The following is a 13067-nucleotide window of genomic DNA, read 5'->3' as shown; positions in this document are numbered from 1 at the left end:
ACTATCTGAAATGGCGTCAAGCCAAGTACGATAGTTAATTTCACATCCTTACTGTTCATGGCCTGTAAGAATGTCATTGTATTTTCCCATATTCCCTCCCTCTGCTTGAAGCGCTTAGAATCACATTGTGTATAGGTGCTATATAAACAAACTATCATATCATATCAAGACCCCAAGACAAATGCTCAGCCATGCATTCTAGTAAAGACACAATGTCAGCACAGCCCGCTAGTCATTTACATGTAATACTTTAATATATTTTTGCATTTTGTGTGTTTCTCAAGGGTACACATCCCCTGTTTCTGGAAGAAGAAAAGATTTGCAAAAATATGAAACAATTCACAGCCCAAAAAACACACAACTGCATCGGCTAAAGACAGGTTAGTAGGACACAATTTGGGGTAGAATGTGGTGGATGGTAGCAGCTCTCTTTAACATTCTGCCAGATGTGAAGCGGTTCTCTGGCCGATCAGAGAAAACATTGCCAGGGTTTTACCGGGATCCTGCTAATCCCAAATCCATGGGCATCTGCTTTTGTTCTTGGGGGTGAGGAGTATGGGAAGAGGCTGGGCCTTTAGTTAGTTTCCTGAGCAGGAAGCACTGGATGGGGCATGTGGCATTTTTATATATATAGTTTAATACCGGCTAATCCTTGATTGATCGAGTCTTTGGCCAAGGGGTGCAATTATCTCAAGGTAAGTGTATGTGTTGTTCTCCGAATGCGTATCTCTCGTTAGTCTCTTTCTATCAGCTCTGCCTGTTCCTTCTCTACATGCTGGAGCTCATTGCCTCGAGGTCTGCAGGCACCAGAGAGTGCAATGTCTCAGCTGTTATCCTGCACGTTTAATGTTGCAATAATTCGGCCCTATGCAGTGTGATCTCCCAGCAGCTGTGATGGTCTTAGGGATGTGCGATTATGTGTTGGGAACTGGCATGGAGTATGACCTCCACACTAGTAGAGGTTGAGGATTACAAATTCCAATTCATCAGGAAGATTTTGGAATAGAAAAACGTTCCCGCTGAGTCAGGTACTCTGGTGAAACACTTGTGTATAGGCGCGTTATAAATGCCATATCATATCATATCATATCATGTCATAAGTTTTAATTTGTCAGCTACTCTGGACGGCAGCTTCGAGCAATACCTCTATTTCATGTTTAAAAGGTCATGAGATAGTTTTCAGGAAGCATGTGCATCAGGACATGGAGGTTTCTACTGTCAGCAAATGTTATCACGATCAATGCGGGAATAATAGACTCTGTGGTGGGGAGCATCATCTCCATTTCTAGTGGTGGCCCAAAATAAGCTTCATAGAAGCTCCTGTTGAGCTGAGCAGGTTGACATTGACAGAACCTTTTCATAAAAAGCCACTTGTGACCATGGGTGGTGCTGACTAAGGCAGGGACTTGGACAACAGTTCAGCCATTGACAAAAGTAGGGAAATTCACAACATGTAGAGATATTGACAATGGGAGGGTCACTGACCGAAGTAGGGACATTGATATTGACTTGGTCAATGAGAAAATATGGCCTGCAGATTATTAAAGGTAGGGCCCTTGTAAAAGGTTGGGCATTGATACAGCTAGTTCCCTAACAGAGGTAGGGTGATTGACAAGGTAGGGCGATTGACAGTGGTAGGGTGATTGACAATGGTAGGGTGATTGACAGTGGTAGGGTGATTGACAGTGGTAGGGTGATTGGCAATGGTAGGGTGATTGACAGTGGTAGGGTGATTGACAATGGTAGGGTGATTGGCAATGGTAGGGTGATTGACAGTGGTAGGGTGCTTGACAGTGGTAGGGTGATTGGCAATGGTAGGGTAATTGGCAATGGTAAGGTAATTGGCAATGGTAGGGTGATTGACAATGCTTCCATGATTTACGCATATCTTGCCATTGACAAGGGTGTAGAGCACAGCCTGGGTGGGCCTCGGCAGAAGGACCTCTTCCTCATGACCGGAGGTATCCAGATACTGTTCACTTCTGAAGGTGCAAGGTGGAACTGGCAAGGACAGCCATCTGTGTGCCGGATGTGAGAGCCTGGGCTGCAGTGAACGACCCAAACATGGGAGATAGGTATGGCTCAGCTGAGGAGATGTATGTTAGATCTATACTCAACTTCCCAATTTGACCATATGGCAAGATCCTGGCCAAATCGCTCAGCTTCCCTGCGGCCCGTGGCCCTGGAGCGCCAGGAACCGGGCTTTAGAAAGGCCAGCTCCTAGTACTAGACACTGATTGAATGTAATCGCTCGTATTGGGATATGAAGTGCACGGAAGATGAAACGAACCATATAGAGTTCTGGTAGACGAACAGGAGTATACAGTAGAATGAAACATAAAAAGCCATATACAGTGCACGGGAAGATGAAAAGGACTGCGCAGTGGAATTACATTAAAACCAAATATTAGTGTGCACATGCCATCGAATAGGCTACGTTGCATATAGTGTCATTCCAGGCAGATCGACATACACAATGAGTTACAAATTAGGCAGGTTATGCAATGGAATCTCATCCAAAATGCTGTGTACAATGATTTGGAAGGTGAGCAAGTGACCTGGGGTATACTATGTAACGGAAGGCACTTAAGGACTCAACTTCTGACATTTCTAGCCAGTATCGGTAAGTGTACAGGATCATGGGAGATGTAGTCCATACCATCTGTAGAGCATCAGATTGCAGACCCCTGCCATAGGATTAGCGCTGTAGGGTACACAACTACGAACATGTACCAAAGAAAGGCCCACAGGGATATGTAAGGCGATGGCTACTCCATGCAATGGTAGACCGGCACGTTTACTCCATGCAGTGGTAGATGGCACTTTTACTTCATGCAGTGGTAGACTGGCACGTTTACTCCATGCAGTGGTAGACCGGCACGTTTACTCCATGCAGTGGTAGACCGGCACGTTTACTCCATGCAGTGCTAGACCGGCACTTTTACTTCATGCAGTGGTAGACCGGCACGTTTACTCCATGCAGTGGTAGACCGGCACTTTTACTTCATGCAGTGGTAGACCGGCACGTTTACTCCATGCAGTGGTAGACCGGCACGTTTACTCCATGCAGTGGTAGACCGGCACTTTTACTTCATGCAGTGGTAGACCGGCACGTTTACTCCATGCAGTGGTAGACCGGCACGTTTACTCCATGCAGTGGTAGACCGGCACTTTTACTTCATGCAGTGGTAGACCGGCACGTTTACTCCATGCAGTGGTAGACCGGCACTTTTACTCCATGCAGTGGTAGACCGGCACGTTTACTCCATGCAGTTGTAGACCGGCACGTTTACTCCATGCAGTGGTAGACGGGCACTTTTACTTCATGCAGTGGTAGACCGGCACATTTACTCCATGCAGTGGTAGACCGGCACGTTTACTCCATGCAGTGGTAGACAGAGAGACAGGGTTACTCTATGCAATGGAAGGATATGTAAGGCAATGGCTACTCCATGCAGTGGTAGACAGGTACGTGTCCTCAATGCGGTGGTTGGCAGAGAGACAGGGTTACTCTATGCAGCCAGCGGAACTAGGCACAATTACCCCATGCACAGAACAGGTTTACCCTGCACAATGCAAGATAGAAAGTATTACTCCACGGAGTTGAAGACACATGGGTTTACCCCATGCAAGACAGACAAACAATATTATATCATAAAGTGGGGAGATTATATTACAGTGGAAGACAACACACAATATATAATAACACAGAAGACAAACAGGGTTACAGAATGCAGTGGGAAGATTACATTGTACACATGAAAAGGAGCAAGTTGATGACATGCAAAGAAGGCAAACAGATTGATATCATGCAGCATAAGACCCAATGCCCATGTCAAGCAGTGAAGGGGAAACAGTGTTACACCACATGCAATGGGATACATAAAGGCTTCTAGCGTGCAATAAAAGAACTTCCCATGCAGAGGATGCAATGGGAGATAGACAGACTGATATCATCCAAAGGATGACGAACATGCATGCACAGCGCAGTCCAGCCATACGGTGGAAGGTCATCCAATGGGAAGCTGTGTACAGGTGCATGAACAGGTGTGTACAATCAAAGCTTGACATGGGTATGGGTGAACTCAGCACTGGTATGTGGGAAGTGTGTTTAGTCTAAACGACCTAAAGTGGGAGTAAACAATCATTAAAAGTAAATATCTGGCAGGAATATGTCAAAAGGACAAGCGGTATCTCTTTGGCATTGCTAGCATGCTTCATATAAGTTCTCGCACATAGCTGCACTGCACGTCAGTTTCTGGCTTCAGTGGCACTGAATATGGTCATTCCCACACATATAACACTATATTACAATATCACCAAAATCCACCTTTTTTAAGTAAAGTTTCATGCTTGAAGCTAGACTTTATAGTTTCATAGTTGTCCATAGGATTCCTGCTACAAGGCTAGTTGGCTTTGGGATAACTTCTTTGTACAAAGCTTGTTGGCATTTGGATAACTTCTTTGTACAAAGCTTGTTGGCATTTGGATAACTTCTTTGTACAATGCCTGTTTGCTTTTGGATAACATCTTTGTACAAAGCTTGTTGGCTTTTGGATAACTTCTTCGTACGAAGCTTTTTGGATAACTTATTCGTTCTTCATCTGTCTCACATCATCTCGTCACGGATTAGGAACTTCGTCTGATCTGTGTCTCATCTTCTCCTGCATGTGTCAATGTGTCCTGAGGGTTCACAGTGTTTATTAGGGATTCAATCAGTTCCCAATATTCCAGGTGTGCCTCAGCCTCTTGTTGAAAGACTCAGACTAGCCAAATTCCTCCAAAGTTGTTTTTCTTGTAGGTAGCCATCTCGAAAGAGACATGTGACGCTCGCTGAAGATTCTGGAGCAATCCTCCTCTGCCATCACCCAATGCATTCTGGCCCTAGAAGCTCTGACTCCTTGTGGACATCTGACTTTCCCACCAGAAAGTAACCTATGGAAACCATTGGAGTTCCTTTTGCTGACACCAGAAATAGAATAATTAAGATTGTGTCACTGTATTTCTGAATCCCACTATTAAACCACATTATCTACAATTTAATATATGTTTTGTATAACACCTGCAATGAGAACATCGATGGTTCTCAATACCCTACACTTTATTGCTTTCGCATCTTTAGTTCCTCCCTTTTCCATAAGCCCCACCTCTCTTCTCCGTGCCATGCGTTGCTTTCGTGCCATCAGTCTTTGAATCTATTGCTTTGTCTCTATTCGGTGTGATTGCTGTTTTCTCAATTGGGCTCATGGGCAAGGGAAGGAACATACAACCACGTCAGAGTGGTGGGTGATGGGGTTCAAAGTACTAGAGTCTAGGGGGATGAAGTGGATGAGTATGTCCATAAAAAGGGGGAATATATTTGGTTGTGACTTTCAGTAGTAGGTTTTTGCTCCCATTCCCTTGCTACTTTGCTTGGCCGCAGTGCAGGCTTCTGTGATGTCAGCGCACTTCTTGTATGGGATTAGTAGCAGTGAACTATATCATAAAAAATACCACAGAGCCTTACAAAGACAGTGGAAATTCAAGACAAGCCGACAAGCGCAAGGGACAAATATGGACGTTTGGCCAAGTCGAGGTTTTCAGTCCAGTGTGATGCGTGCCAGTCATAGTTGAAGATTTCCATCCAGTGGACTCGGCCAGCGTGGTGACACCTGCAGAAAAGAAGCAACAAAGCAGAGATGAAGAAAGAGTGCAAGGCGTGAACTGTGGCTCATCATGCACCCAATAAGGAGAGTACCGTGTAGGGCCTTCGGAGGGAATAACAGAAGGATCTTCAGTTTTGAAGATACTGGGGGGATCTCGGTTGCCTCTTATCTGAGCAGCACTTCTCAGAAGTAAAGAGGGACCTATGTGACAGTGAGAGTAATTCTGCCTGGGCCTGTAAATAACAGCACTTCATCTTATTCCAAGTGTGAAACCAAATGATTACTGGTAACGCTTGCTACTACGCTTCCATGCTGCACCGTCAGGAGGCCACCTCTTAGCCCTGAGGAGTTTCCACCCACCTTAAAAGAGCTTCTCGTAGCAACTCTCGCAGTGGACTACATCGCGGTGGATGAAGAGGCTGTCGGTCAGGTCTCCCATGGGCTTTTTGCAGATCCCACACTGAAACAACAACGAGAACATCCATTTAGACAACACAACCAGGGTATGTGGGTTCAAGCACTGCCAGTACTGTGGCGCTGACTACAACAAACACATTGGAACGGCCATCCAGCCCACATTTTACCCCATATCTACTTGTTACCTCCAAGAGTACATGTTCATTCCACGCTTTGTCAAGGACCACCCTCGATATCCACTTTACTCCCCTGAGAAGGATTGTATTGACAGTGAAATGCCTTTGTATTTTCGCTTGTCCCTCAACTATGACAAAGTTTGCATCAGCTCATGATAGTATCAATGCATTCCTAAGTAAATAAAAGTCATGCCAGTGGAGTAACATGGAGGTAAAGGGCCTCAGATGCCATATTTGAAAGGCAATTTAGCTTCTTAGAATGAGTATTCCCTCAAACACAGAGTCCTGTAAAAATAGGTTCTTGTCCCACTACCAGCCAGTCCGGGACCGCAGATCCATTTTATTTTCCCAATCTCCCCGCTACCTTTTTTGTAGTGTTAAATAGCTTTCTGGCCTGTTGTTCTCACAACAGGACTCGCTTAAATAAGGGACGTGGGGGCAAATTCTTGCCCACATTGAAATATTATTGTATGGGCATTTATGTGCAATTGTGAAAAGAACCCAAGAGAAATGTATAGTTGATGGTGTTCTCTTTTCCCCTTGTGTTCTGTACCTTTACTATCCTAAGAGATTTCTCAGAGCCCCTGTGACAGCCATTGGCCTCCACATGCTGGCCTGGAGATGGAGTGGTGCATGCTCGCGCTTACAGAAATGAATTGCTCGAGAGGAGGAGAGTGGGTGTTTTTGTGAGTAGGCAGTAGGTGGGCACAATGGCTATATCTGAGGGTCCTTCCATGCCACCCCATTGAATGTGGCATTGTCTGTCTATATCATGGTGTAAGTTTTGATCAGCCATACAATGACTTATTCAGTGCTTTTGTAAAATCTATACCGTTTCTGGGCAAAACGCTTTCTAATGAAAGAACTACAGGTAAAGCAGTAAACAACATAACCCCCTCTGTTCTGCTTTGGTATTACCTGCCATGTTACTGGGTTCAGACTAGCGCAAGACACTGACTGTGAGACTGCCTGTCAGTGCTCGGCGTCCCCAGGTCAAGAAGTCAGACAAATAACATGAGCAGAGAATTCCGTGCATACCTAAAGACGAGCCCATCAAGGTCTTCTCATGGGGTCACATCCCTCATGTCTGAGTTATGATTCTTGGTGCACAAGATGACTTTAAGGCCCTGCCTTTCTGGCACTGGTAATCAAATTTCTATCTTTAAGTGATCCAATTCAATTGATCACATTTCTATCTTTAAGTGATCCAATTCAATCAATCAAATTTCTATCTTTAAGTGATCCAATTCAATCAGTCACATTTCTATCTTTAAGTGATTCAAATCAATCGATCAAATATGAATCTTTAAGTGATCCATTTTAATGAATCACATTTCTATCTTTAAGTGATTCAAATCAATCGATCAAATATGAATCTTTAAGTGATCCATTTTAATGAATCACATTTCTATCTTTAAGTGATTCAAATCAATCGATCAAATATGAATCTTTAAGTGATCCAATTCTGTCGATCAAATTTCTATCTTAAAGTGATCAATTCAGTCAACCTCAAGAAGCGTTTATTTTATAGTTTTAAGTTTAGCTGATGTTTAAGATGTCAAATGTCACGAGTAAGCCACATCTATATATGGTAATGAAGTACATGTTGGGGGCGATTAGACCACATTAAGTACACCTCATAATATAGACCAAATGGACTGGGTTGATCATTGCATGCTGGGGGTCGTTTTTAGAGCCATCAGATAGTGTATTGTGCAGTAGCACCATCTTACTTCCTTCAGGAAGCTCACTGCCACATTCTGTGACCTGCTGAACTCTGCAGATGGCTGTGAGAATAATGGACGTGATAAGCCTTTCATAGGTAGGCTTACCTACCTGTGCTCTGGGATCCCACATTGCAGATCATTAGAGCCATCTGCAAACTCTGATCTGCCCTGGGCTCTGAGCTTAAGAAGTGTGTCACCTTACAACTATGGAAATGATGCTACTATTAGCCTGAAATGGCAGACCAGCCAATTTAGGGGTTCTCCTGGTGTATGGGAGTACACATGGAGCTAAATGGTGATTTGTATTATTATTTGAAGTTTGGATTTTGAATCTGATGTGGAAATGATGTACAGTAGAGCGTCAGACAGGCTTCCCATGGTGGGAAGGCCTCTAGCACTGGCCAGGCTCACCTTGAAGCAGCTTTCGTGGCAGTAAATGTTGAGATGGTCCAGCATGATCTTAGCCCCTTCATTGATGTCACGGCCACAGTAAGAGCAAGGTCCATCGCCCAGCCTGCAGAGAGAAATTAAAACGACCATCAGATGATCTGCCATTACCGGTAGAAACCAACGATATCATGCCACTCGGCGTCAGAAAAATACTCAAATTATCTTCTGCAATCCATTATCAAAATCACCCTCCTGAGGTCAAGCCTCATAACAAGAAGACAACAGTGGGGTGCCAACCATTATCACAAGCAGGCAACAGTGGCATCGCACAACCTGCAACGATTCGTCAGTGGTATCATGCCGTTCAGCACCAGAAAAATACTGAAATCATCTTCTGCAATCCATTATCAAAATTACCCACCTGAGGCCAAGCCTCAACACAAGAAGGGATCGGTGGAATGCCAACCATTACCACAAGCAGGCAGCAGTGGTATCATTCCTCAATGGTATCAAGCCACCTGTCAACACAAGAAGGCATCACTGGTGTAATGCCACTACTACTATGAAAAGTATTTATTAACACATGCCACTAATGCTTCCTTCGTAAACAGGTAGCAGTGATCATGCCACCACTAACAATGCCAGGGAGGATAGCTCAGGGGAAATGCGCTCACCTTGAACTCTGGTCAAGTGCTTAGAATCTGGTATGAAGCGCTACATATAACTCACCAATAATAATAATAATTAATAATAACTTTCACAAGAGGCCATCGATGATACAATGTCATCAGTTATCACATGAAGGCATCACAGAAATGATTAGATTATGGCTACAATCACAAGATGATATGGCTGATCTCAAATGACACCACTGCTATCACCAACATGTGCAGATATAGAACATCTGCTGCGACCATCAGAAGATGCTACTGGGGATGTAATCTGACTGTGGCCACCATCACATCACAATCAAATATTGACATTCTCATAACACTAGTGCCATATTATCCCATTGCTGACACCATGAAACCAAGCGGTTATTGGTGATCAATTATCACTGCTGTCACAATCTCAGGTAAACATCAATGATATATGATTATTTCATTATTACTATCCCTCTATTTCCGATGTGCACCCTTCCACAAGTAGAAGCAGAGCTACCATCCCTTGAGGTGCAAAGGGCGACTTGCATCCTGCTCAGGTATTTGTAAATGCATGTATCACCACTGCTCCCAATCATGAAGTGGTCAGTTGCAGTCTCCTTCTGTTCCCAGCTGCTGGCATCCCTTTAAGCTTTAGCATGTGAAGATCACATCAGCACCCTTTCATGGCCTTGCTCACATGGCGCTATCTTACATGGGTGGTCCAGGACCAACAACTCCCCTTGCCAATGGAATTCCCGCATGCTGGTCATAAGCAACTTAATTAGGGTAAATCCAAGGAGGCACCACAGAGGGGTCTTGATTATTGCAATCCTCCAATCACCTGATGGTATGCTCTGTCTGCCAGTGACCAGGAAGCAGGAGACAGAAGCTGCCTTACCTCTTAGGTGCGCTGCTGTAGGAGTAGCTTGAGGTGCTGTAAGACACTCTTTCCGGGTCATCAGAGAAACTTCCCAGACTGCCACTGGAGAGATATGGGAATAGATTCTTATTAGCGCTTGTGTCAGAGATCCGCCACATGATGATAACAGCGTGTAGGATTCTGGGAATCATGGCAGGTAATCGCGTCACACATAGTATCGGCAATCAGGGCACCATCTGCACTTGCTATGATTACCAGACATATTCCATATCCCATTGTGCCCAACTTCAGAGGCGTGGTGAATGAGTGAAGGGAAGTCATGGTCATGATGAATCGGTGAAGACAAGGCACGGGCGTGATGGATGAGTGAAGGGAAGTCATGGTCATGATGAATCGGTGACGACAAGGCACAGGCTTGATGGATGAGTGAAGAAAAGGCATGTGCATGGTGGATGAGTGCATGGTGGATGAGTAAAGAGAATGTTTGGGCATGGTGGATGAGTGAAGAGAAAGTATGGGCATGGTGGATGAGTGAAGAAAAGGTATGGGCATGGTGGATGAGTGCATGGTGGATGAGTAAAGAGAATGTTTGGGCGTGGTGGATGAGTGAAGAGAAAGTATGGGCATGGTGGATGAGTGAAGAAAAGGTATGGGCATGGTGGATGAGTAAAGAGAAGGTATGGGCATGGTGGATGATTGAAGATAAGGTATGGGCATAGTGGATGAGTGGAGACAAGGCCTGGGCATGGTGGATGAGTGAAGAGAAGGCCTGGGCATTGTGGATGAGTAAAGAGAAGGTATGGGCATGGTGGATGTGTGAAGAGAAGGTATGGGGATGGTGGATGAGTAAAAAGAAGGTATGGGCATGGTAGATGAGTGAGGAGAAGAGATGGGCATGGTGGATGAGTGAGGAGAAGGTTTGGGCATGGTGGAAAAGTGAAGAGAATGTATGGGCATGGTGGATGAGTGAAGAGAAGGTGTGGGCATGGTGGATGAGTGGCAACAAGGCATCAGCATGATGGATGAGTGAAGAGAATGTATGGGCATGGTGGATGAGTGAGGAGAAGGTATTGGCATAGTGGATGAGTAAGGAGAAGGTATGGGTGTGATGGATAAGTGAGGAGAAGGTATGGGCATGGTGGATGAGTAAGGAGAAGGTAGGGCATGGTGGATGAGTGAGGAGAAGGTATGGGCATGGTGGATGAGAAGGCGAAGGTATGGGCATGGTGGATGAGGGAAGAGAAGGTATGGACATGTTGGATGAGTGAGGAGAAGGTATGGGCATGGTGGATGAGTAAGGAGAAGATATGGGCAGGGTGGATGAGTAAGGAAAAGGTATGGGCATGGTGGATGAGTAAAAAGAAGGTATGGGCATGGTGGATGAGTCAAGAGAAGGTATGGGCATGGTGGATGAGTGGAGACAAGGCATGGGCATGATGGATGAGTAAGGAGAAGGTATGGGCATGGTGGATGAGTAAGGAGAAGATATGGGCAGGGTGGATGAGTAAGGAAAAGGTATGGGCATGGTGGATGAGTAAAAAGAAGGTATGGGCATGGTGGATGAGTCAAGAGAAGGTATGGGCATGGTGGATGAGTGGAGACAAGGCATGGGCATGATGGATGAGTGAAGAGAAGGTATGGGCATGGTGGATGAGTGAGGAGATGGTATGGGTATGGTGGATGAGTAAGGGGAAGGTATGGCGTGGTGAATGAGTGCTGAGAAGTTATGGGCATGGTGGATGAGTAAGGAGAAGGTAGGGCGTGGTGGATGAGTAAGGAGAAGGTATGGGCATGGTGGATGAGTGAAGAGAAGGTATGGGCATGGTGGATGAGTGGCAACAAGGCATGGGCATGATGGATGAGTGAAGAGAATGTATGGGCATGGTGGATGAGTGAGGAGAAGGTATTGGCATAGTGGATGAGTAAGGAGAAGGTATGGGCGTGATGGATAAGTGAGGAGAAGGTATGGGCATGGTGGATGAGTAAGGAGAAGGTAGGGCATGGTGGATGAGGGAAGAGAAGGTATGGGCATGGTGGATGAGGGAAGAGAAGGTATGGGCATGTTGGATGAGTGAGGAGAAGGTATGGGCATGGTGGATGAGTAAGGAGAATGTAGGGCATGGTGGATGAGTGAGGAGAATGTATAGGCATGGTGGATGAGTGAGGAGAAGGTATTGGCATAGTGGATGAGGGAAGAGAAGGTATGGGCATGGTGGATGAGGGAAGAGAAGGTATGGGCATGTTGGATGAGTGAGGAGAAGGTATGGGCATGGTGGATGAGTGAGGAGAAGGTATTGGCATTGTGGATGAGTAAGGAGAAGGTATGGGCATGGTGGATGAGGGAAGAGAAGGTATGGGCATGGTGGATGAGGGAAGAGAAGGTATGGGCATGTTGGATGAGTGAGGAGAAGGTATGGGCATGGTGGATGAGTGAGGAGAAGGTATTGGCATTGTGGATGAGTAAGGAGAAGGTATGGGCATGGTGGATGAGGGAAGAGAAGGTATGGGCATGGTGGATGAGGGAAGAGAAGGTATGGGCATGTTGGATGAGTGAGGAGAAGGTATGGGCATGGTGGATGAGTAAGGAGAATGTAGGGCATGGTGGATGAGTGAGGAGAATGTATAGGCATGGTGGATGAGTGAGGAGAAGGTATTGGCATAGTGGATGAGTGGAGACAAGGCATGGGCTTGGTGGATGAGTGAAGGGAAGGCATGGGCATGGGTGATTGGTGGAGCTATGGTATAGGTATGGTGGATGAGTGGAGACAAGGTGTGCTCATTATGAGTGGGCGAAAACAAGATATAGGCATGATAGATGGGTAAAGCCAAGGTATAGTATGATGGGTTGGTTGTGGCAAGATATAGGCATGATAGATGGGTAAAGCCAAGGTATAGTATGATGGGTTGGTTGTGGCAAGATATAGGCATGATAGATGGGTAAAGCCAAGGTATAGTATGATGGGTTGGTTGTGGCAAGATATAGGCATGATAGATGGGTGACGACAAGGTATAGATGTGGATGAGTGGTAACAAGGTATAGTATGATATATGGGTTGGGTGAATCTATAGGCATGATAGATGGGTGAAGACAAGTATAGGCATGGTGGATGAGTGGAGAACAGGTATAGCCATGGTGGATGAGTGGACACAAGGTATTGTCATGATGGAGATGTGGAGACAAGTTAGAG

At 45.4% G+C, this 13067-nt stretch overlaps 1 protein-coding gene across 7 annotated transcripts in view; it reads right to left on the bottom strand.

Annotated features, from left to right (window-relative positions):
• Positions 1–229: 229 nt before the first annotated feature.
• LOC138570219 (uncharacterized) overlaps positions 230–13067 on the bottom strand; it is a 464546-nt gene continuing 451708 nt past the window's right edge. For all 7 annotated transcript variants that reach the window (XM_069648951.1, XM_069648950.1, XM_069648949.1 and 4 more), the window contains 4 exons: positions 9898–9981; positions 8377–8479; positions 6006–6105; positions 230–5651 (listed from right to left, as the gene is read on the bottom strand). In XM_069648951.1, coding sequence (XP_069505052.1) covers positions 6007–6105; positions 8377–8479; positions 9898–9981 — 286 coding nt within the window. In that variant the 3' untranslated portion in view covers positions 230–5651; position 6006. The remainder of the gene's footprint in view (positions 5652–6005; positions 6106–8376; positions 8480–9897; positions 9982–13067) is intronic.

Source organism: Ambystoma mexicanum, chromosome 2q (assembly GCF_040938575.1).
Source record: "Ambystoma mexicanum isolate Mex_15411 chromosome 2q, UKY_AmexF1_1, whole genome shotgun sequence".
Taxonomy (NCBI): Eukaryota; Metazoa; Chordata; class Amphibia; order Caudata; family Ambystomatidae; genus Ambystoma; species Ambystoma mexicanum.
Note: the sequence above shows the minus strand (reverse complement) of the source record. Positions and strands in the feature narration are given on the sequence as shown.